The sequence below is a fragment of the Zonotrichia albicollis genome, chromosome 21 (genome assembly GCF_047830755.1).
Source record: "Zonotrichia albicollis isolate bZonAlb1 chromosome 21, bZonAlb1.hap1, whole genome shotgun sequence".
NCBI lineage: Eukaryota > Metazoa > Chordata > Aves > Passeriformes > Passerellidae > Zonotrichia > Zonotrichia albicollis.
In genome coordinates this window covers 10,842,753-10,867,672 of record NC_133839.1, presented here as the reverse complement: position 1 = coordinate 10,867,672, position 24,920 = coordinate 10,842,753, and the positions used below count along the sequence as shown (strand labels likewise).

The 24,920-nt window shown below is 48.0% G+C and overlaps 3 protein-coding genes across 8 annotated transcripts in view; 2 read left to right on the top strand and 1 right to left on the bottom strand.

Annotated features, from left to right (window-relative positions):
• LHX6 (LIM homeobox 6) overlaps positions 1 to 7,928 on the top strand; it is a 16,854-nt gene extending 8,926 nt beyond the window's left edge. For 5 of the 6 annotated variants that reach the window (XM_074556467.1, XM_074556465.1, XM_074556468.1 and 2 more), the window contains exons 6-10: positions 911 to 1,011; positions 1,109 to 1,204; positions 2,382 to 2,556; positions 3,164 to 3,267; positions 4,907 to 7,928. In XM_074556467.1, coding sequence (XP_074412568.1) covers positions 911 to 1,011; positions 1,109 to 1,204; positions 2,382 to 2,556; positions 3,164 to 3,267; positions 4,907 to 4,927 — 497 coding nt within the window. In that variant the 3' untranslated portion in view covers positions 4,928 to 7,928. Of the gene's footprint in view, positions 1 to 910; positions 1,012 to 1,108; positions 1,205 to 2,381; positions 2,557 to 3,163; positions 3,268 to 4,906 lie in introns of those variants that run through there. The other variant, XM_074556464.1, reaches the window with a different exon arrangement.
• MORN5 (MORN repeat containing 5) lies at positions 5,572 to 22,398 on the bottom strand. Its single transcript, XM_074556476.1, has 6 exons — positions 22,274 to 22,398; positions 21,806 to 21,953; positions 21,467 to 21,578; positions 20,476 to 20,607; positions 9,056 to 9,170; positions 5,572 to 7,833 (listed from the first exon to the last, which is right to left on the bottom strand). The coding sequence occupies exons 1-5, from the start codon at positions 22,318 to 22,320 to the stop codon at positions 9,076 to 9,078; spliced, it is 534 nt and encodes a 177-aa protein (XP_074412577.1). The 5' UTR covers positions 22,321 to 22,398; the 3' UTR covers positions 5,572 to 7,833; positions 9,056 to 9,075.
• On the top strand, positions 22,351 to 24,920 carry NDUFA8 (NADH:ubiquinone oxidoreductase subunit A8). The gene is made up of 4 exons (XM_074556477.1): positions 22,351 to 22,504; positions 22,589 to 22,752; positions 24,047 to 24,212; positions 24,675 to 24,920. The coding sequence occupies exons 1-4, from the start codon at positions 22,454 to 22,456 to the stop codon at positions 24,810 to 24,812; spliced, it is 519 nt and encodes a 172-aa protein (XP_074412578.1). The 5' UTR covers positions 22,351 to 22,453; the 3' UTR covers positions 24,813 to 24,920.

The following is a 24,920-nucleotide window of genomic DNA, read 5'->3' as shown; positions in this document are numbered from 1 at the left end:
AGGTAAAGGTGCTGGGACAGTTTGGGACTGGGGAAAGGAGCAAGGAGCCCATTGAAATGCTCTGAGCAAATTGAAGGGCTGATGGAGGCAGAGCCCACGAGGGAAAACGGGGTCACAGGGGGCAGCAAGGGGCAGGAGTGATGGATGTGGGTGAGCCTGGCAGAGACAGGGTCCCCTCCCAGCCACTCCCTGGAGAATGTGGCCAAGGGGTGGCCGGGAATCAGGGCCAGAGGGACATCAGTGCTTGCCCTCACACACCACCTCGACCTCTTCCTGCTGCTGCCTCCCCTTATTCCCTGTGGCTTCCACCACTTGCTGCATTTTTCTTCATTCCACAGTAAACTCCTGGGTAATGGCTGTTTCTCCTTCCCTGTGTGTGGAGGGGCCCAGCAGCCCAGGGCAGCTCCTGGGTGGCTGTGCTGGCTCCACTCCTTCAGCTCCCACTGCAGCAGGAGGTGCTTTGGCTGTGCCAGGCTGTGATGCCAGGGCTGTTGTCCCCCTGTTCAGGGGATGCCCTTGGTGTCCCAGGCTGTGGTGCCAGGGCTGTTGTTCCCCTGTTGAGGGGATGCCGTGTGTGTCTCAGGCTGTAGTGCCACCAGGTGCGGTGTCCCTCCATTGAGGGGATGCCCTGGGTGTCCCAGGCTGTGATGCCAGGGCTGTTGTCCCTCCATTGAGGGGATGCCGTGTGTGTCCCAGGCTGTAGTGCCACCAGGTGCAGTGTCCCTCCATTGAGGGGGTGCCCTTGGTGTCCCAGGCTGTGGTGCCAGGGCTGTTGTTCCCCTGTTGAGGGGATGCCGTGTGTGTCCCACGCTGTAGTGCTACCAGGTGCAGTGTCCCCCAGAGCAGCAGCTGCTGCAGGTGGTGGAGCAGGCAGGCTCTGCCCTGTGCCTCAGAGGGTTCTCTCCTGCAGGCAATGGGATCACGCTGGAGGGGGCTGTGCCCTCGGAGCAGGACAGCCAGCCCAAGCCAGCCAAGAGAGCCCGCACCTCCTTCACGGCCGAGCAGCTGCAGGTGAGGCGGGAGGGCCGGGGGGCTGCGGGGCCGGGGCTCCCCAGCCTCCCCCGAGCCCCTCTCTGCTCTGCTCTGCTCTGCTCTGCTCTCCCCACAGGTGATGCAGGCACAGTTCGCTCAGGACAACAACCCCGACGCACAAACGCTGCAGAAGCTGGCGGACATGACGGGGCTGAGCCGCAGAGTCATTCAGGTGAGGCAGGGACACCGTGGGCAGGCAGGGACAGCAGGGCTGGCCACCATGGGCAGGCAGGGGCACCTGGAGCTGGCACCAGCCAGGGTCACACTCAGAGCCTCAGGCTCCTCAGCATCCATCCAACACTCCGAGCTGTCTCCCCGGTGCCAGCTCTGCTCCCACAGCAGTGCCAGTGGCCAGTGCCGTTCCTTCTCTGTCTCACTCGTGGGTTTCCTATTTGTTTTTCCCTCTTATGATGCAACGAATCAAAGCCCCAACAGCCCCAGCCATGCACAGTAAATCACTGGGTGGGAAAGCTGCTGTTAGCAGCAGGTCCTGGAGCTGAGCTCTGTCCCAGCCGGGAGTGTGGGAGCTCCCCCGGCAGCCACCCCTGCCACAGAGGCAGAGTCAGGAAGCTTTGGCATGGAGAAGCTTAAAGAAAAAGGAATTTTGCAGCTCCAGGGGACTCTGTGGCAGGGAAGCTCCCACCCTGATGTGGGATGGGAGGGCAGGTGGTGTTGCAGGGACTGAGAAGTGTCCCCTCTGCAGCTGCCACACAGCCCAGCTCAGCTCTTGGTGACGTTTGTGCTCATCACTGTAAGGTTCTGCACACACACTTTCTGCGTACAATAAAAACACGAGTGGTTGAAATAAATTTGGAGCTTTCACCTGAGATTGTTTTGCCAATGACACTTTTAAATTTTGTGTGCGAAAATCTGGCTTGAGCCTCTGTTTATTGAGATTCTTCATTTAGCAAAGATCAGGCAGGCTGCACACCGGGTGATTTTTTATGTGAATGTTTTTTAAAGGCACTTTGAACAGGAAACAATTTGTCAAATACTTAGACTGTTTCCTTCTCTATGGTCCAGTGTGCTCTGCCTTGGAGAGCTGATCTTCAGTCACTCTTGGAGAAGGTTTTTACTCACAGCTATCTTTAAGAAATTAAAGCATAAGAAACAGATCACCTCTTAAGCAAAAAAACCCTTTCCATACATGTTTCAACTCTAGGATGGAATTCCCAAACTACTCCTTTAATTAGAAGCAGTGAGATTACATTAGAAATCTCATATCTGCTGCTTTTCATCCCTTTTGTAAAAACTTGGAAGAAACACCCATCCAAGGACAGGATGGTGAAGGACCACGTTTTAACCCAGCTGTCTCTCAGCTGTCACAGCGCTCGCTGCTCTCTTTTCAGGTTTGGTTTCAAAACTGCAGAGCCCGCCATAAAAAACACACCCCGCAGCACACGGTGCCGCCCTCGGGAGCGCCCCCGTCCCGCATCCCCTCCTCGCTGTCCGATGACATCCACTACTCGCCCTTCAGCAGCCCCGAGCGGGCCCGGATGGTGACGCTGCACGGATACATCGAAAGTGAGAGATGGCAGGGCTGGGGCTGGGATGGAGCTGAGATAGGACAGGGCTGGGGCTGGGCTGGGGCCGTGCCAAAACCCTCCCGGTGCTGCGGGTGCGGGGATGGTGCCCCTGCTGCTGCTCCTCCTCCTCGTGTCTGATCAGCTTTGCCTTTGGGATTAACTCGTGCCCAGCAAAGCCTGGGTTTCACTGCCTGCTCCTCGGTCCCCCTGTGCTCTCTGTGTCAGGGAGAGAGCTGTGGGTGTGCCCTGTGGGGGTCAGTGGTCAGTGGTCTCCTTCCTGCTTTCTCTGCTCCCTGTGAAATGATTCGAGTGATGATTTGTGAGTGATGGGCAGCTTTGGTCGTGCCTGGGCAGAGGTTTTGGCTCTGTGGCTCTTGTGAGGCTTCTCCCCACAGGGTCAGGGCTGTGCCCCGGCCCTGCCTGCTCCCCCGTGTCCCGGTGGCGCTGGCCGTGCCACACGGAGGGCTGTGGGCTCTGTTGCTGTGTTGCAGTGGGCTGTGTTGCTGTGGGCTGTGTTGCTGTGGGCTGTGTTGTTGCTGTGTTGCTGTGGGCTCTGGGCTGTGTTGTTTGCAGTAACAGAGGCTGAAGCCCCTTCTCATCCACAGGTCAGGTACAGTGTGGACAAGTGCACTGTAGACTTCCCTACACTGCTCCACCAGTGCACCTCAAAGCAGACATGGAAGGACCACTGTCTAATAGGGGTGAGAAGGTAAATGTAGTCCCTGCTCCAGGCTCTGTGGCCAGCCCTTGCTGTAGCAAAGATTTGTGTGTAACATCACTGCTGTCTCCTGTCAGCATCACTGCTTCTCCATGACCTCCACAGCTGCCACCCACCCCTGTGCCTTCCCTTAGTTTTGGGGGCCCTAAGGTTGATGTACCCACTGTTGATAAAAATGGCATCACTGTGTTTTCCCTGGGCACCCATTGCTGTTGTGACCTGCTGGGACTCTGTGCCTGCATCTACTGAGGGCTCTCACATCCTCCTGCTGGATCCTCCTGCTGGATCCTCCCTGCTTTCCCCTGCCCTGAGCTCTGCCTGCTCCATTCCTCAGATGTCTGCACCCGTGGTCAGTGTGAGCAGCACCTGGCTGTGAACAACAGAGCAGGGGACACCTCTGGCATGTGCTAACTTCCCAGTTTTCCACGAGTTAACAAAAAAGATTCATTTCTTGTGGGTTGCAGTATTGCTTAAAAATAACAACAACTGGCTGTTAGAATATCTGAAGCAGGAATGTTATTTCACAATATCTGGCCAGGAGAAAATATTGCATGTTGATATTTTTGTGTTCAGCTCTTACAGTATCTGTTCTAACACACGGCTTATTGGGGCAAGATTTCTCAGACATGCTTGGGTTTGGAAGATTTTATTTAGGACTTCAGTTTCAGTGAGTTCCTGCTCAGGCAACAGTGAGCCTTTGGCAACTCAGAGTGGTTTTGGCTTTTGTCTTTAATGTTAGAAGTTATCAGCACCTCTCTTTTCAGATCTCTCTCTTCCCGGTGCAGCAGCTCATTGAGCTCTGTTTTAATAGGCAGAAGCAGTGGCACAGCAAAGATACATTTTCAGTTTAAATTCTACCGTTTTGTCATATGTGCCCAGCAAGCTACAGAGTTTTCAGATAATATTATACAGTCCTGTGCTGTTGTTAGGGAGGCTGCACTGCAGCAAGCAGCTCCTGATTTAAATGCAATTACTGGCTCACAGCTGTTGCAGAACAAGGTTCTCAGGACACGGAGCTGCCCCCCAACCAGATCCTTTCCTAAACAATCTCTTGCATGTTGAATTCCTGAAAACTGAAGTAGCTTTTTTTTTTTTTCCTCCACATCCAAAAATTTTTGAAAGCAGAGATAGCTGAGATCCTGGGAAAACACATTTCCATGCTGAGTGTGTGTGGGGCAGCCCCATTCTCCTCTGGGGGTGCTCGGAGCAGTGGCTGGTGAGAGCTGAGCTGTGAGCAGCCCAGCAGCTGCTTCCCCTGGGCAGAGCAGTGTTGGAGGGCAGCCTGTACTGGTCACTGAGTGAGGTGGGCACTCAGGATTGCTGGGCATGGCCTCTGTCCCTTTTGGTAGCTGCTCTATCCCAGCACAGATGAATGAAGTGCCGTTTTTGGGGTGCTGCCCGGTTGTGTTTGGTTCCACAGCTGAAGGGGTCTCCTGTCAGCTCCCACCTGGGCTCCTTGGGGGTGGCTCCTTCCCTGGGCAGGGCTGGCAGCTCCTGGGCAGAGGGCACATCCAGAGAGGGTTTTCCCTCTGAGAGGAGGTGGCTGCCCCTGCAGAGCCCGTTCCGCTGCTCCCTGCAGCACTCGGCCATGGCCAGGGCTGTGCTGCTGACGCTCCCCTTCTCCCCCCAGGTCATCCTCTTCCAGTACTGACTGCGAGGACTCTTCCTCAGCTGCCCCTGAGCCGCTGGCAGCGCCCGGCCCCGCGGGAGCAGCTCAGCCCCAGCACTCTCAGCTCCTCCATTGAGCAGCACCTCGCGCCCGCTCCGACTCCTCCAGCGACACTCTGTGTATGTGTGTGTTGAGTGCACAGTCACATTTTACACTTGTTTCTTGTGGACTTGTAGAATGACCGTGAGTCTCTCCAAGGCAGTGCCAGACACAGTCAAAACTGGTGACTCTGCTGTGCTTGCAAGTCTTGCTCCCAAACCCACGGGATACGGACAGCCCGGAACACGCCGAGTCTCAGGGCGGTCGATGATCGCCTCTGGACACAAAGGAAGGAGGAATTTTCGTGGTTTGGCCTGATTCTCTTCTTGCACCAGTGAAGCAGTTCCTGGACATCCCTCCTTCTTTCCACTCGCTTGTGTGAAATCCGAAATTGGCTTTTTGGCTCGGCAACTCGATGTATAGACAGACCTGCCTGAGCCAAACTCGCAGGTAGCTGAGACTCCACTGAGTGGAAAACATGATGCCAGCTGGAAATAGGCAGTTTTTCTTCCTCCTCAAAGTGCTTTAGAATCACATGTCCTTTGATCACTCAAAGGTAAGTAAATCTTAGTGTTTTTTTCCCCCCGTTTTATAGGAGGGGAAGCAGAGATGTCCTAAACTGAGAGGAACCATGAGGGTTGGTGGCAGAGCCAGGTTTAGCACCCTGAAGTTTTTGATTGCTGACTTGTTCTTAGAACACTGAATATCTCTCTCCTCTCACAGCCATCTGCCAAATCTTTTTTTTTTTTTAAAGTTTTTTTACTCTCGTTCTTTATTAACAAGCTACTTTATTTCCTTGGAGTCATATTGGATCACAAATGGGTGATTTCAGAATGTACCTACAGAAAACTCTCAGACAATCCATACTCTGGGACTGGGAAATGCTCGATGGAAGGTGGCCATAAAGGTGTAGAAATGTTCTGCCCTGCTGTGGACTCAAGTTCAGTCAGTGGGAAGAGCTGGGTAGAAACTGGAGTTAAAAAGGTGAAAGCCACAGTGAGGCCAGCAGGAACCATCAGTAGCCAAGGGGACAGCAAGGGGATGGCATGTTCCTTAGTCTGGCAGCCTGGCTCTGATCCCCTCTGCCCCCCTGGTCTCCCTTGCTGGGGTTGGGCTGTCCCAGGCCCTGGGATGAGGGTGCATCCCAGGAGAACGGCTGGGCTCACAGGAAGAGCTCAGCAGTCTGGCCCCAAGTCAGGAAAAGGACTCCAAAACCATCCCATCCTTCGTTGATGGTAATAACAAAAAGTAAACAAGAGACCTCTGCCAGCCCTTCTCAGCTTGCACCGAGCCAGGAGCAGGTCTGTAACAAAGGCTCTCTCCACGCAAGCACATGGGTCTGTCCTGCTGTGAAGTGTCTGTGAGGCTGCTCTTCCAAGAATGTGAAAGCCTCCCCTGAGGCACAGCAGTGAGGGATGTGACTGAGCCGTGCCTGAGGAGCAGGAGATGGGAATCCATCTGTTACATAACTTGTTTTTAATGGGAACTGTAGATATTCGTGCTCTCCTCTGCGGGAGACCCTGGGTCAATCCAGGTGGGAGCCATCCCCAGCTCTGGGCAGCCCACACTGCACCCGTGGGGAGCCTTCTCCTGCCGTGTCCCTGAGCTCTGTGTGACACCAGCAGGCAGACAGGCTGCCCTGAGCCACCAGGAACACCCTGGGAGCAGCGTGGGGAGATGGGGACTCTGCTGAGGGGGCACCGAGGTCTCTTGGCTTGGGAAGGAACTGAGTACAACACACTTTGATATTGGTTGGAGCAAATCCACACACACACACACCCCCTCCTGTGTGTGTCTGTGTACTGAGAGTGATGGCACTACCTCGGACAGCTGGGCCAGTACCTGCCAAACTGCAGCCAGCAGCTCTAGTCCCGATTCAAAGTAACATTTGAAAGGAGAGAGGGGAATTAAGTCCACAAAATGTTATTGTCACGTCCAGATGTGTGAGTGACCATTTCCAGAGTGTCACCAGTGAACGAGGTGCTGCCACATGACTGACCTGACTGGAGCCACCTCTGCAGAGGTGTCCCCTGGGGAGGGGACAGTCACCAGGTGCTCCAGGTGCATCCTTTTTGTCCTTTTCATAGAATGAGGGAAGGCTGAGTGCTCCCCTGGCTGGCTGTTGGTGAGTGTTTGTCATCACAGGCTGAGGTGGTTGCTGTGTCAGCCTTGAGGTGCTCGTGGGGGATCACCAGGGCCTGACTTTGTTCTCCATTTGTGCTTGCACATCCTAATGACCATTTAGTTGTGGAATTAGTGCCATAAAGGGATGGGTAGTTATTCCATTTGACACAGAAGGAGAGATTCAGGCTGCAGCTTGCCCTGACATCCCACAGTGTCTGAGACTGCCACAACTGCTCTGTTGAGGGAGAAAAGGGTTTGATGTGTTTCTCCCTCCTGTCTTGGCAATGCAGTGAAAGGGAAACTATGAAATATGTATCTGCTAAATACCAACTGGATCAGAAAAGCCCCACTTGGGAATGTCCTGGATATCCAAGGGTCTGTAAGCAGTGCCATGGCAGGGCCCAGGGAATGTTGGTGTTTCTCTCCAGGGATGTGGGCTCACCACAGACTGTGCTCGGGGCACTTCCCCCCATAAGTAGCCAGGAGCAGCTTTGCTAATTCAGAAATCAGGCTCTGTTTATATTAAGCCCAAATTGTTTGCAAAAACTGGAAGCAATTCAGCTTGTGCAGTTTTAGAGCTAATTATGTGTATGGAAAATACTCAACTGTACCAAGAATGTAAGAAATCTTCTAATTTATTCAATACATTGTTTCACAACATATTTCACACTGACTGTTGCCACTGAACCAAACCTTATCTCAGGTCATTTGCATTCATCTCCTGTCTGTGGATTTAAAAAAAAAATAAAATTAAAGTCATTCTCATTTTCTTAGTTTATTCAGTAATTGCCAGATGGGTTCTGGTGCAGCAATGCAGACTCCACGCACTAAACTTTTCCAGTTGCTATTTACAAACCCTTTTGCAGACAGAATCCACTGAAGACAGCCAGGGAAAGGCTCTTCACTCCAGTTTAATAAGGTGACTAACAGAGCTCGGCTCTGGCACAGGGATGGTTTCAGCTTTTATCTCCAGTGGTTTTTCCTGGCTCATGCTGTCAGCCCAATGCCCGAGCTAAAGGTGCTTACAGAACTCACTCGTTGGGACAGGGAGTGGGAACCAATCCTGCACTACTATCAGTGATTTATCTGTAGGATGCCAACTCAACACCAGTTTTATTTCATCTGCCAATCATTTTGTTGTAGCATGTTGCAATTCTGCATGTCTTGGCTACAATGGTTAAAAAATTTTTTCTCTGAATGAGTGGACAGTCAAGACTAATATTTATTTTAAAAAAGTAAAACAAAATTGTAAGCACTTTTTGTAAAACCAATGTCTGTTTTGTTACATACTTTTAATGTTGTGCTTTGTAAATGTCTTATTTGTGTAATAAATAAAGTTAATGCAAGTAGAAGTGCTGGCACTTACATCCAGAAAATGATGTAATTCCATTTTATTTTATTTTTAAATACTTTCTGGCTTACTAATCAAGCAGCAACCCACCCAGTTTTCCTCTTTTATTATTTTGTTAAACTCTGGCTTCAGGAGAGTTCAACAAACGTTCGTAGTAAATGGATATAATTTCCTAGTTAGCAAACCCGTCATTAAAGAATACCTCTGGTGTACATTATTACAATGATCAATCAATATCAAAGTACTGAGCAAAAAGAGAGGAAAGGAATTCACCAGGACAGCTAACTAAAATCTGGGAAAATAATGTTGATTAAGATGGATTTGAATGACTTCAACACCGAATCCGAGGCACTCTTTTTAACAAATTGTTTTCAGGCTTAATAATGTTTATACATACTACACTGCACACCTCTCAGGAATATTATTGTGAGTACAGTCGGCTTTTTTGCCGTGGCTTTTGCTCAGCATGACTGATTAAATGATTATTTCCATTTTTCTTTGAGCTGACAAAGATGACAGAAAGATTATATTCCTGTCGAGGGAAAGGGTGAGACAAATCCACGAGGACAAATTGCATTTATTGTGAATCAGATTACCTGCTTTGCTGGAATATTGTCTAGGAGAGGCTGTCTGATGGTTTTGGTTGCTCCTCAGCTGTTAAATCCCAGGCTTTCCGGCAGGTCCGAAGGATCCATTCATGCTCATCATCGTCTGAAAGGGAGAGAAAGGAACCTTAAATATCCCTGTGCCACACTGCTCCCTGCACCCCTGGGCTCCAGTCAAACAAGCCATTTTTCCCTTGAAAAACAAATAATATTTTAGCCATTGGCATATCTTAGAACACTTTTTTTTTTGGTGTTTGTTTAAAAGATTGTGTGCTGTTGTGTGGGAATTTGTCAAGGCAGGAGGCACTGGCTCTGTGGCAAGGACTGATTTTCATCTGTTTGATCAGCTTAGCTTGGGTGAGCCACCAGATTTACATGCACAGATTTTACATTTTGCCTTTTTGGGCAAAACATGCAGGAGAAATGCTGAAACTACCAGAAATGAAGATAGGCATTTTTAAAATACTCTGGCTGTGTTGCTTGTTGGTTTGTAAAAAGTGAAGGTAAAGAAAAATTGTCAGTAAAATGCCAGGTTCTCGCCTTGGAGCTTTTCTTTCCATGCTCTTTCTGGGATGTATGTTGTTGCAGGTATTGATAAGCTGATGTAGTGGCTGAGAGATATTTTAGACCAACTCCTGTGTCCCTTGTTAGTATTCATGTCTGTCGTATTTATTCTGAGAGCATAATGACAGTGTGGAAAGAAAATAAAAGCAAAGACAATGTAGGAAAAAACAACTGACCAGCAAAGTTTGAATAGTAATTTTCTGCTTGATTTACAAAAAAATAGCTTGGTGAATGTTAAGTTGTGGCTTCTTAATTTCAGGGATTTAAATTGTCTTGTCTCCAAAAACTGTTCTGCAGCCTTTTCCTTTGTGTTTGTGTAGGAGAAAAGAGATCTGTGTATTAAACCAGAAAAACAGACTTCAAAAAGCCTTGGGGGAAAAAAAAATCAAAGTATTACTTACAACAATACCTGTATTTATTTTTATACAAATGAAATATATTCGAGCTGCTTCTTGTGTTTACCACTGTCTTAACCAATTCATATTAGCTGCTTGCGATGTGTGTAAAAATCTGAATGTTGAGGGTTTGTGGCAGCCCTGGTTACGTACGAGAGCAGATGAGGGGGTGTCACCCCTGGGACCATCACGGTCCCATTTTGTCACCCTGCTGAGCCCCCTGCCTGGGCAGGTCAAACAAAATGGAGAAGGAAGCATGTTGCTTCTCTAGGAGTCAGATTTTTGGGGAGATTTTTGATTGTGGAGTTGTACCGTTATGCTGAAGGGACAGAGGAGCATTTGAAATGCAAAGGGTAGGAAGGTGCTGGGAATGAAGTGTTAGGTTAAGAAGTTTCAGAGGGGTTTGTGACAAATTCAGATGCACAAACTTGGAGGTTGATCCTGTGATGGCTTGTGAATCAAGCTTTGTCTTTTCTCTTTTCTTCCTTTTTTTTTTTTTCTATGCTGCCCTCCCTTTTCTGTCCTTGCTGGCTGAGGGTTGGGTGCACACCTGAGGTGCTGCTCACACCCAGCTCTGCTGGCAGCCTGGCGCAGGCAGGAATGGTGCCAAGGTGCTTGCTGTAATGACTGCAAAACAGTCATCATTTGGATGAAATAGCTAAGTTCAGCTCTTTCTGTGTTTCACTGATTTTTTTTTTTTTTCCTTAGAGACCCACAGATCCATAACAAAATATCCTGATAATGGCACATTTCTAATTTGGGTGTAAAGTAGGTGAAAATAGATGCTGAAAAAAATATGCTAAAAGGGAAATTAAAAACATGAGCACAGAATCTTGCTTAAAGACCATGCAATTCTCACAGGCAGATTCCACCGAGGGCTGCAACAGGAATGCAAATGTGGTCCTTCAGCTTTCTTAAAAACAACATCCAAGCCATAATCAGTGCTGGCTTTTGTTCTATGTACGAGGTGTTGGAGATGTATCACGTGTGCCTTGCCTGTGACAGATATTGTCCACTCTGTGTGGCTCCCTGGTTTGAGCTGGAATTGCCTTAACTAAAACAAAAAAGATAGTTTAACTGAGCTTGTAATAACTGCATGTAAAGGAAACTTTTGTCTGTTTCTGTCATGGTGAAGGAATAAGAAGGCTTAGAGATGCTGTGCATCACCATGCCTGGCTGGCAGCTGGGCACACCTGGCTCACCTGAGTGCCAGAAATAACCAGCCCGAGGCTGACTGAGCCCTTGGCAGCTCTCACTCAGCTGAGCATCAAGGGCTTAAGCACAAAGAATGGCAGATGCTAACTTGGCTTCACAGGTTTCCAGCACGCCCCTGGTTTGCCCAGATTGCCTCGTTCTGCACTCTGGGATTTCCTGGGCTCCTAGGAAAGCACCAGGACAAGTCACTCCAAGGATCTTGGCCCTGCCAGACTGATCCCAAAATGTCTTGGTTTGTGATCTGAGCTGTGCAAATTAAACACATGTTCATAAGCCCTGCTTAACCTGCATGGAGTTGAACCAGATGTAAAAACTGAACGAGAGATGTGAATTTCAACTTTGTGCATGAAAAGGAAAAATGGATGGGATGACTGAACACGAAGTAAATCCCTAGGACTGCCATCCAGCCCAGTGTGATGTACAGCTGCTCCTCGGTCTAGGTAAGGGGAAATGAAAGAATTGCTCCAGGCTAGGGAGAAGAAGCACAGCCCAGGGATGAGAATGGCTCCAGGGCTGGCTATGGGAGAGGAGGCAGGGAAATATTAGAATGTAAAGAGTTAAGCTATGGTAAAACATACTTTTGCTACACTAAAGAAGACTGGTTGATAATTACTGTAGTTTTAGGGCTATTTGAATCAGTGCAGCTGCAACCTCTTCAGTAGTAACCCCTGAAACAAGACAAACTGGGTTTATTGTACTGAACAAGTCTTAAAGCTCCTCCCTGATTGTTAGTAATTGGCAGCAATGGACTTAACAGCCTCTTGACTACCCTTTTTACACTCTACCTGACTGTGCAGCTAACAATTTAAATCACAGATGCCGATCCTTCTTTGTGGCAGCTGCTTGTTAACTACACGTTCCTCTTTTTCTGCCACTGGCTGCTTCCATAACCCTGCAACACCAGGGTTAGATTGGAGAATCACATTTCATCAATATTTAAAATGGAATTAAACCTTGAAGTTTGATTAATGCTACCAGATAGTGAGTTGTAATTACTATTTTGCAAATTACAATTGTTTGAATATGTTAATATGATTGTCTAAGCACATCTTCACCTTCAGAAGTAATTTTCCTTTTAAAAAAGATTTGAAAAAAATACAAACTCTTTAATCAGTGCTAAATTATCACCCTGTGCACAATTAGGTAGAATGGGGTTCTTCATGCGGTGTGCTGAATTTTGTGTCAGTGTATTTATCTTTAAAAGTTTATCCATTTTTTTAGATTTTCCTCAGTAGAATAAACAGTGATGGAACAGACTTTGCTGAAAGAGGACTAACCATGCTGGTGTTGGAAGGTAATGGGAAAAAGCTTTGTCTGAGCATTTCACTGCAATCTGGTGTATCCCTGTGCTGTTAGTAAATGTTACCCATTTTATTTCTTCCAAAGTCAGTGAATTATCATTATTATAATGACATATTATTGGAATCTTGAAACTGAAACAGCAAAAGATTGTAATGGATGAGCTCTTGAATTATTTCCCTGTGTCTCAATCAAAAATGAGATCAGTTTCTAGCACCCACTAAATATATCCTGAATATTGTGGGTGAGCTCCTCGGTGGGACAGCTCTCTGTCATTTTGGTGATTAATTCAGGCTGTTTTCATTTCATTTAATTTCAGGCACAGGGAGCCAGCCTGGCAGCCACCTGCACCACTGCTCCCCAGAAACAGCATCAGCCCACAAAAGGTGATTAACAGGAGGGAAGTGTCCTGATCTCACTGTCCCACACCCCACAGGTCCCTCTGGGGAGCCTCGTTAGGTGAACCAGAGCCAGCTAAAGCTGAGGGTGTAATGTGCTCCTCTAAGCAGCCCATTTCAAAATTGTATCTTCTCACCAAATGCTGCCTGGCGAGTTTCTGCCTTGTTCTGGGGGTTTAGGGGAAGTTCCAAATGCTGGCAAGGTGCAAACAGGTGTCACAGCCACTGTTGGGTGTATCCCACATGAGCTCAAAGGGCAGCCCACGTAAATCAGTGGATTTCTGCTCTCTGCAAAATGAAACCATTGCCTCCTTTGCAACGCTCAGGCTAAAAGTAGTGGCAGAAGAGATTTCCCCAAATACCACATTCCAGATTTATCTCTCAGCTGGGATTAGAAACAGCTGAAAATTCAGGGTGGCCTTGCTTCAGGGTGCTTCCAAGGGATGACATGAGAACACACTGTAATTTAGGTGCGTTTAATCTTGCTATATTAAATGCATATTGCAAAGTTTAGAATTATTTGCTTTTAACTATCATGTTTCTGGGTTGCTTATGGAAACCTCAGCTGTGAGAGGCTTCTGAGGACTCTGCATGCTTAGGTGCCTGCCATGGCACAGAGCTGAGACTGACAGCACTGGCAGAATTGCCATGGAGGCTTCTCTTAACTATTGCTTTCCCAGGAAACCACCTAGAAGTTTGCTAAATTAGAATCCCCAGTGGCTTGAACAGGGGAAAATCAACATTGTTCACCTTAAAAACCTTGTCTGACTGGGTTAGGTCTTGGCAGTGTACGTGTTCCTGGTGTTTCAGAGGCTGTGCACTCTGAAATTCAGATCCATGGCTCTCTCCCCTGCCCAAGGACCTGATGTGAGTGGGGGTCACCCCTGTGTGAGCTCTGTGAGAGCCCAGGAGGGGAGGCAGAAATTGAGATGTGAGTGGGGGTCACCCCTCTGTTAGCTCTGTTAGAGCCCAGGAGGGGAGCTGGCATCCCTGGCATGTGCCACCAGCAGGACAGGGAGCCCTGGGAGCCCTGGCACAGCCGAGCCCAGCCCTGCCCAGAGCTGCCCACGGTCTGAGGGGTGTGTTGGGATGGTTTGTGTTTACAGCACACCATCCTCCAGCAGCAGCTGAGCTTCCTCCCCGCTTGCAGAGGGCCAAGCACACGCAGCCCATTGTAAACAACAATATCAGGGAATTCTTTCACATCCCTGACTCCTCCCAGCACCCGCAGAGCAGTTCATCATGTTCTTCCACTGCACAATCACAGGGAGCTGTGATAGCATCTGAGCCATGGGCTCTGCCTGGCACACCCCTTCCATTTCCACTGCCCCCTCCGGGTCCCTAGCACCCCTTTCCTTACTGCACCTGACCCCACCGACATCAAGGCTGGCAAGAAAATGGAAAATATGTTTTCAATTAACCTTTGCTTCCACCCACAAATTCTCACCCTTCCACTCTCTTTTAATTACTGTCATTCCAAAATGGCCCCCAAATGAACTTTCCATCTCTTGTAAAAGTTGTTTTCACATGAGCTGTATGTTGAATGTAAGTGCCTATAAGGTTGTGTGTAACCTATTTAATGGATTCACAATAGGACAGTTAGCACCCAAACAAAGGTGTTATTCTTGGCATACCACTCCTTGGAACTGAAACTTCCACAATTTTCAAAAAGATAAGGCCAGGAAACCAGAAGGAACAATATATCTGCAAAAGCTATAGCTACTGAAATTGCTGTAGTAACTTCCACCATGATGCAAATGTTAATATTAATCACTGCTGGCTACAGCCTGGAATATAAATTATATTGGTTCATAATCTATTTTGCTGAATGGAGGATGTTTCAGATTAAAACATGTAAGCCAAATTTAATCTAAGAATGTTCTTGGTTGCTCAGATGAGAAGTCTCCAAGTATCTCTGTCTGTCACCTGAGCAGATTTTGACACTGTGAAAGACATATATAGGAATTTTGCAATGGCATCCAAAAGTTCTTGATCTTCACACATTTCTATATAAAAAGATACAAAAAGAGCATGTGATAGGTAGGAAAATTGGCCTAACATTTTAAAAAATGTTTAGGGTAGAGTAAGTTTAAAAAAGGGTAAGAAAACCCCCTCAGCTTCTCATAGGAGTCTGGGAGAGTCATTTGAAATGGACTCAATTTGTCTCTGCCATCTTCAGTGCCCAGCCCTTTGCCTTGCCCACTCTGCAGTCCCACTGTGACACTTGCCAGGGCTCTGCCTCTCCTCCTGCTGAGATCTGGCTCCTCAATTAATTTATTTGTTAAGCATTGGGGATTATTTAGATCCAGAGCTCTGACATCGGAACAAAAGCTATCTAACTAACAAAAGAGGAAGAGGTAGATAAGTGACACTTTGAAGATCCAGATCAAAGAGTTATAACACAATTTCTCTCCTGCTTCTGGATGTAATATTTTCCAAAGCTTTTGGCTACCACAGAGTCTGGGAAGCAAGTACCAGAAAACTGGAATTGTATAAATGTGGCTAAAAACCTATGTCCTGGAACTAGATCCAAGGGAAAAGGAATGTGGGAGATGGAGGAGACAAGACCAGAAGGTGAATTTGAGGGTGAATTTGTAGGTAGCTCTGTAGAGCCTTGTGGGCAAAGAGAAGAAGCTGAATGCCATGGCAGAGAGAGAAAATATTTTTTTGCAGTGGTATTTTGGAGGAATATGAATCAAAGAGGCCAGAAGGAGGAACTAGCAGGAAAAAGGACAAGCACTGCAGCTGTTGCAAGAAAAGCAAAGGGCTACTCACATTCATATGCTCTGCTTGTGTAAAGGGAGAGCAGCATTGGCTCTCTGCTTTACAACCCTGCTTTCAGAAATAAGTTTGTCAGCCAAAGTAAAGAGAAAAAGATCAATGGATTGCAATAAACGGCATTTAACATAAAAATGAGTAAAATTTACAATCCAGTTAACTTGTTAAATGTTACAAAATCAGCAAACAATAGACACAATTTGTTTTGTTCAGAGCCCAGAGGTAGAGACCAAATCCTCTAAATTAATTTCTGCAAAAGCTGGGGTTTTTTTCCAAACAGGTCTGGATCCTATTCGTTGTAGAATATACTGATTACCAACTATTTTTAAGAGCTTTACACAAACATTATTTCTTTTGTTGTGTGAAATGCAGAATCAGCCATCTGGCAAATGCCCCAGAGCTAAAATCTTTTACATGACATATAATTCAAAATGATTAAATATACAACAGAAAATAGCTATAGCATTGCACTTAAAATAGCATGAACTTTTACTGCCGATCAAAACTGATTTCTTTAGCCTAACAAGTATCCAAAGAACAATTATTTGAAGAGCTTTTAAGAGTTTCAATATGTAGGAACTAAACCTCATCTAAATTCAGTATCTTAAGTCAAATAAAAAAGAAACAAATGTACAAAAGATTAAATGGTCCTGCCTTATAAGTAGACATTTAAATCTATGGGAAGCTAAATTCATTCGAACAAAAATACTATATTCCCTCTGTATGTGTATTGCTGGGGCTTTCCTCTCCTTGCTCAGGGCATCTGCCAAAACAACTCCACATTCTTAGGCAATGACTGGGGGACTAGCCTGGAACCAGGCTGTTCATCCCCTCCCTCCATCATCAGAACGGGCAATTTCAAAGAAGAACAGGGAATAAAGCTCCGTGCATGATCCCTCAGTGCAGTCAATCTTTTTTCCTGCACTGCAGTTGACTCGAAGTTAAATTTGCTGTCTTTTTTCCAGAAATACTCCAGGCCTGAAAAATTGCCAGGTCCTCATCCCACACCCAATTCTCCAGTAGTTTCTGAGAAAGAGCACGCAAACATCTGCATGTGTTTGGGGTACATGAGGGTAGGTATAGAAATATTACCCTGAGCGATTATTGAGTGGTTATGGCTGTTTCTCAACTGCATTTTTCAGACAAGTCAAAGTCTACATTTCCCAAAGAGCACTTGGTGCGAGTCAGATCTGAGTTGTGAGGGAAAAAAAGTCCGAATGTAGATTTCTCTCATGGATTTGTGTATTTGGATAAACCTGAAATGGTTGAACACATCATTGCTGACTGTCCAGAATATTTGTGCTTCTCAGTTCTTTCAGACCAAGCACGAGTTCTCCATCCCAAGGTAACAACATGAGGAAATTGTAAGTCTGTGATTAATAAGGCTTAGAATTAAAACTTTGCCCCTTTTCCTGGGGAGTCAGGCCAGCCTCACCACCTCACACGTTCTAACCCTAGACTTCTCTAAACTACACGAAAATAATGTTCTTGAATCTTGACCTTTTCAGCTCATAATGATTCCTGGAGCAGCAGGATTTTTCCTGCTGCTTTTCACGAGACTTTCAGCCTTGTAGAAATGCTGATTGCTGGCTGGCTTGGGACTGCAGCAACACCAAACCCCCTCCTAATAAGACACTTGTCCTGGTCTTCTAGGCCTAATCCTGCTCATAATTCAGTTCCCTGCCTGAGCTCTGAGTGAAAAGGCAGATTTTGTGTCTTTCTGCTCTTGATTTATAGGAAGAGGTAGAAATATATTTCAGGTAATACTGACTGCACTACAGGAAGCTCTCCTATGCACCATACTAATTAAACCTGAAGCAGAAATATGAAAATAGTAGAATAAATATTCTCAGAATGAGGAAAAGCAAGTTTTATATTATTTAACCCATCCCTGTGAAAACCACAGGAGAAACAAGGCAATTTTCATCAGAAATATCTCTTCTTTTCATCAAGACAGGTGACCCAGGCAATCTGCTGAGATCTTTTCCATCTCAGTATAAAAAATTCATTTTTTGATGGTATTTTCTCTTTGAAAGTTATGGGGTTTTCTGATATTTAGAGGGCCTAAAATCTGAACATCACAGGTCTTCTTGTGCCTCTCTGCTTTGCATTAAAAATAATGTCTTGTAGTTTCTACTTTTCACTGAAAAATTGGGAAATCTTCCGATCTTTCTATTGACCAAACTCTGTTACAAAGGTGCCAGGAGTCCTATTTCTGGGGGGGAAAAAACCAAGAGGAATACTCCTGGTGAAACAGGAGCCTGGTCCCGGTATCTATTAAAAATAAACAAGGTATCTTCTTACAAACGAGCCTTCCCATTCTTATTTATGTGCTCAATTTCACGTACTTCGCAATACTGGCAAGAAGAACAGCTTGAAGAACACATGGAGAACCAGGAGAAATTTGAGCATCCCCAAGGAAACAGAGGTTTAGGGACGGAGTAATAACTGCGAGGCTGTAATGAGAATTTGGAAAAGCTTGCTAGATAAAAACTCTAACAAAGCTGCTGCTGTCATTTCATTCCCTGGGCCTGCTGATGTTTTCAGGAGGGGCCTTTGCTGCTCCAGCAAAGAGAGCTCTGTGAGAAAATGAGGGTCAGACTTTGGAGCTCAGGAGCCTCCCTGGGGCTCCTCATACTCTCATCTCCACGGAGCAGAGCTGCCAGTGAGCTCAGGAGCTGCCAGGGGAATGCTGTGCCCTGCTCTGGAGCTGGGCCTGGCTGTGCCAGGCTGGGCCAAGGCCGTGCCAGGCTCAGGAGCTGCCAGGGGAATGCTGTGCCCTGCTCTGGAGCTGGGCCTGGCTGTGCCAGGCTGGGCCAAGGCCGTGCCAGGCTCAGGAGCTGCCAGGGGAATGCTGTGCCCTGCTCTGGAGCTGGGCCTGGCTGTGCCAGGCTGGGCCAAGGCCGTGCCAGGCTCAGGGATCCCTCAAACAGCCCAGGAACAATTAGCAATGGCTTCAGAATAGGGCTGGGGTGAAAGGTGAGCACTGGAGTGTTCTGCAGCCTGCTGCCAGGGCTGAGGCAGATAGTGTCATTTTGGTAAACCTGTCAAGCTGTTGTAAGAACTTCCTGAATGCTTCCTACCATCTGCTTTTGATGCTTTCAAGACTTGGCTGGAAGCCTGGAGGTTTTCCTGCTCTTTCCTGCCCAACCTATAATGGAGTAATTCTGGATCTGTTCCCTGTCATCTCAGCCTCTTCCTCAGTTTCTTCTGCTTACAGCTGGGTTTTTTTTTTAAATTTTTTTCTTTTCTCTTTGCTTCAGTGGCCTTGTGCCCTGAATCATCTCTCCTGGGGCGGCGGGAGTTCCTCTGATGTTGAACAAGTGCCGGGCTTTTCAATTGTGTTCATGTTCTCGAGAGGAAGGGTCTGGCCTTCATGACACATTCCTTCTTCACCCTCACATCAACAAGCTGAACTTTGTGTGCAGGCCCGGCTGGAAGGGCCACACCAAGCCCATCTCCAGCGCTCTGGCAGGCCGCACGCTGCGCCACCGGGCCCGTATTGATTGGTATAATTTGTAGGGCTCGAGATAAATGTCATAAAGGACAATGAGTTCAAAGAACAGATTAAAAAACAATAAATTGAATTCCAAGGCGTTCCCTCCTGTACTAATCTGTGTAGGTTCCTGTGTTTTTGGAAAGCATGTTGCTTATCTTCCTCATCAGTAGGCCCACTGCATTCCAGTATTTTGGATCAATGCCATTTGTAATAATCTAGATCAGTTTTTATTCAACGTTTATAAAACAGGCCATGTATCACAGGGTATATTTTATAGCAGATGGTATCTCCAATTCATTTAACCCCTCCCCACTTCCCTCCTCCAGTATCACAGTGCACACTCACAAAAGCTCTTGAAAGTAGAGTGGAGCAGAATTTTTTTACAACAAATAGTAAATTTACTGAAAAATGGAGTTTCCAAGCAACAAAACTGTTAAACTGTAGCACACTGAAAATGAAATGTTCTGTTTTCTAGAAAAAAAAAAGAGGTTTTGCAATTTGGACATTTGAGGGGAAAAAAAAAGGAAAAAGCATGGTGGGTGGCTGTTTTCAGAAATCAGTTTCATTTTAAAACTCTCTGCACTGAAAAGGTGATAAACACAAAGATTAAATAGCCAGAACACAAAGTAGGGTGTTTTTCAGGTCAGATTACATTTTTTTAGTTATCCCAGTGTCAATTGTTTGGGGATCTTCTGTGGCTTTTAATTTGAAAAGTTTCTCTTTTGGCTTGGTAAGAACTCATTTTCCCCAAGGTTTATTAATTTGAGGACCTATCCGTGTATTTGCCAGACTCTACTCCCAACACAGCTCTCCAAGGTGAAGGTTTTCTTTCAGAAAGGTAAGACCCAGACTCATTTTAATAATTCTAGCATGTAGAGATAAGCACATGCTTAAGCACTGTGCTGCTTGACAACATGGAGCTTTTCAGCTTTCAGGATCAGTGATGTGCCCCTCACAACCACTCCCTTGCTTGAGATCATAACAGGAGAGACTGAAGATTTTTCTGAGATTAACATACCAAATGGCAATGAAGCGTATTTATTCATATATGCTTGGGAATACTTCATTGTAATTTTGCAAAATATGATTTGTACCGCTCTGGGGATACATAAATCACTGATAAAATAAATAAGTTAAAGATATTTTAGCTCAGTGATAATAGAACCAAGCCATGGAGTTGTTTATATTTTGGCTTTAATCAGGCAGCCTAGAAGATATCATAAACCCTTCTTAGTTTACCTGGCAGAAGAAGTGAAATCATACCTGCATTTCTCAGAAACTTGCGTTTGTAGTCAACAACTATTCTGGTTTTGGGGTTATAGAATCCATCACCACAGTCATAACAACCTTTTGGGATTATTTTGGGAGGATCCAGATTTGTAAGCTGAGCAATGCCTGAAGGGGAAAAACAAGGTTTGAATTTTTTTTTTAATTTATGCCTTTGATCAAGATAACTAATATACATCTCCATGGTGTTTGCTATAAAAATAACAGAGTTACCTCACAATAAATTTTGTAAAACATTTCATCAATTGTGCAGATGGGGAAAATGAAAATGGAAAAATGCACACACAAAGATTGTGTGATAAAAAACAATCACTTTGATTTCCTCATTCACAGCCCTGTGATTCAGCCCACCAAGTTAACATTACAAGTCCAACCCTAAAATCCAAAATGGGGCCAGGAGAGAATCGCTGGCTTCACACAACTCCATGTCATCACTAAAATATTCTATGTATTGTGTGTATTAAATTACAGACTTTACTCACTTTTTTCCTTTATAAACCCACCTTTTGACTAAAATAAATAACATTATAGAAGTCTTTAGCAAAACACAGACTGAACACAAACATCTGTTTTGGTGTCTCCTAAAAAGCTACGTGGGGCAGATGCTTGAAGCCTCATTCGGTGTCCTGGATGCAAACTAATTGCTTTTGCTGGACTTGTCTGTATCAAAAGCACCCTGCTGAGGCAGGGAGGGTGAATGGTATGAAGGGGTTAATGAGGATGTCAAGAGCTGCCGATGATGAAGGCCTGTCCTGCCCCAGGAGACCCCGGTGGGCGCAGAGCTGCACCCCAGGCTGTGCTGGTGGAAGGTGCTGTCCACATTCTCCTGGCAGCATCTCAGGCTTGCATGAAATTAGCCAGAGCATTTCTGCTCCATGTTACTCATGTAGCTGAATTAATCTTTCTTAAGCAAAGTTGTTAGTTTAATTCCTTCCAGACTCTCAGGATCGCAAACGCAATTTAGTACCTGGTGGTTTAAAACCAGAGGTGATTTCTGTATAGAATCTTCTGTCGTAGCCGTCGCAGTAAAGCCATTTTTCCAACTCGAATTCGAGACCATCTGTAAAAGTGTATTTCCCCTGCAAAACGCGTTTGAGTGCAGAGTTAATAAACATGATGGATGGACGGAACCAAGGCCAGGTCGCGCCGGCAGAGCTGCAGCAGGGCCAGCGCGGCTCCATCGCCTTTGGTCGGGAATCCCGTCTGCGGTGCCAGCAGCCTCCTCCACGCACCTGAGGGGTCAAACCCGGCCTTGGCTCGGAACTCCGCGCGTTTCACCCCTGGGGGCGCAGCCCCCCGGCCGTACCTGCGTGGGCAGCCCGCGCTCCCAGAGCGCCCGGTACGCGCCGCCGGTGGGGCGCCGCAGCTCGCCGTGCCCGTGGAACATGCCGTCCCACAGCGAGCCCCGGTACTCGGTGCCCATGGGCAGCGTGTAGTAGCCGTATCCTTCCATCCTGGAAGAGATGGCGGGGGTGGACGGTGGCAATTCCGCGCCTCCCGGGTCCCACCAGCCCCCTGCAATCCCCCCTTGTCCCCACGGCCCATCTGCAATGCCCGCGACTCCCCTGCCCTCACAGTACTCCCCTGCCCACCCAGTACCCCGCTGCTCTCCCTGTCGGACCCTCGCTCCCATGTGTCCCCTGCGAACCCCGCTGCGCCCTCCATCTCCCGGGGCTCCCCCCCGCTCCTTCCCGGTCCCCCCGCTTCCACCCCTCCCCGCACCCCCCGCGCCCCCTCCCGGTCCCTCCGTGTCCGCCGTCGTGCCCGGCCGCACCTGCCGCGCATGACTCCCCCCAGGTACCGATCCCCCACCAGCTCCATGGCGGCCCCGACGGCGCGTCCCGGTCACCGGGACAACGGCCCCGGCCCGCCCCGGCCCCGCCCCGGTCCCGCCCCCCGCGGCCGCGCGTGCGCGGTGCGGGGCGGGCGCTGAGGGCGCTCAAGGAGAGCCGCCATGCCCGGGGCGCTGCGGGTGCCCCCGCTCGAGGAGCTCGATGTGCAGGAGGTGAGTGCGTGAGGGCCGGCGGGACCTTCCCCGCCTTGCCCTGCCTTCCCCGCCCGCCCTCACGGCCGCTGTGCCCCGCCGCAGGTGGCGGTGAGCTCGGCCGTGCTGAAGGCCGCGGCGCACCACTACGGCTCGCAGTGCGACCGGCCCAACAAGGAGTTCATGCTGTGCCGCTGGGAGGAGAAGGACCCGCGCAAGTGCCTGAAGGAGGGCCGGCAGGTGAACCAGTGCGCCATCAACTTCTTCAGGTGAGCGGCCTCCGGCCGGGAGGCGCCGCCGCAGCCCCTCGGGCCTGAGGTGACGGAGCTGCGGGCCGTGCCCGGCAGGGTCATTGGAGCGCTGGCGGTCAGTCTTTCCAGCGGGGCGCCTCTGCTGTGGGGACAGGCCGGGAGAGCTCTTCGGCCTGGGGAACAGAAGGCTCCGGGGTGACCTCAGTGCAACTTTCAGTACGAGCAGGGGCTACAAGGGAGATGGAGAGGGACTTGTGACAATGTGACAGAACAAGGGGGGTGGCTTCACACTGACAGAGGGCAGGTTTAGATCAGGTGTTAGGAAGGAATTTTGCCCTGTGAGGGTGGTGAGGCCTGGTACAGGTTGCCCAGAGAAGCTGTGGCTGCCCCATCCCTGGAAGTGTCCAAGGCTAGGTTGGATGGGGCTTGAAGCAGCCTGGTGTAGTAAAAGGTGTCCCCTGCCCATACCAGGGAGTGGAATGAGATGAACTTTAAGGTTCCTGCCAACCCAAACTATTCTGTAATTCCATTATTCTAATTAAAAATACTGATGCCATCACTGCCTTCAAAAATTTTATACCTTCTTCTTAATCTTTAACTCCTGGGTATGGAGGCCATGTGTTTTGTTTTGCTCATTTCTACATGGATTTATCCTGTCACTTGAAGTTCTTGTGCCTTTGTTCCAGAGCAGGCGGCCTTGGTTTTTGTTAGGAACTCAGGGCAGTGGTGTGATGCTGCTGCACCTTGCAGCTGTGTGATGAACTCCAGAAACCAACCAAGCATTGCATTGTCTGTCCTCCCTGTCTCATCAGTGAAGCACTGAGAAAGCTTAAGCAGGAGCACCACCTGCCTCTCCTGACCAAACACATAGCTCCAAGGCACGTGCCAGTGCTGTTTGTACAGGACCTAATTTAATTACCTCAGGGCATATCCACCTCCAGTGCAGCAGCTGAAACCTCTGCTATGAGCATGGCTTTTTGAGCTTTAGACACAGAATCATTTGGAAGCATTAGAGCACCATGTAATGTAACTAAATTATTTGGCAAAACAAAGATATCCCATTGGGGTGTTCACCACATCCCATGGAGAAGCTGTGAACATCCACCCAGCAAAAATCTCAGTTAAGTCATTGCTGTCATCAATTGTAGCTGCAGTGATGGAGATTTCACAGGTACCTGTACCAAATACTGACCTGAGCGAAGGTTTAGCTGTTCCTGAGAACTGAAAGCTGCAGCCCCCGCTTGGCCCCGAGCTGAGGGTGGGATGAGCAGCCTGGGTGTGGTGCTGAGGGTCTGTGCTGTGGTGTCCCCAGGAGCATCCGGACGCACTGCGCCGAGCCCTTCACGGCCTACTGGACGTGCATCGACTACAGCAACCAGCAGGAGCTGCGCCGCTGCCGCAAGCAGCAGGCAGCCTTCGACTCCTGCGTGCTGGACAAGCTGGGCTGGGTCAGGCCCGACCTGGGAGACCTCTCCAAGGTAACTCTTTACCCCTCGGGACACACAGGTGGATCCTGCTCTCCTCCTTTTGGGAGCGTTTTGTCCAGAGCAGGTCTCCAGCGTCTCTTGGCCCGATGATGTTTCATGAACTCGGCGCTGGAATTTGTGGGATAGTAGGAGTCAAGACTGGCAGCATTTCCCATAGTTGCTTTTCCAGAAGGCTTGTGCTTTTCTTCGACAGTGAAATTCTTGCTTTTTGGTTTTCCTGGTAGAGGCTTTTCCTTTAGGAATGAAGCTCATGCTCACGTGGAGCTATTCTGTAGCTGTGATGAAACACCCCTCCCTTCCCTTTTCTTAGAAGTATTGAGGAGCTCTCATCAGCTGAACAATGTGCCCTTATTATTGTTTGGTTCTTCTTGGTAGTTCTTCCTTGAAGTTCTGGCTCAACCTGGCTGTTAAATGCTGTGAGAACTTGTATCACTTCTTTGCATTTCTTTCCAGGTTACGAAGGTGAAGACAGACCGTCCTCTGCCTGAGAATGCCTATCACTCTAGGCCCAGACCACAGCCAAACCCACCCATAGAAGGGGAGCTGAAGCCCTCTCCCCTTGGCAGCAGGCTCTTTTTCTGGTCCTGGTGAAGTGGGCAGGCTGTGCTGTGACTCAAGTGCGGAGATGTGGCACTTGCACGTGTAAATTGTGTGGTGTGTGCTGGGTATTACTAATAATTAAAGAGCCCAAAACCATGA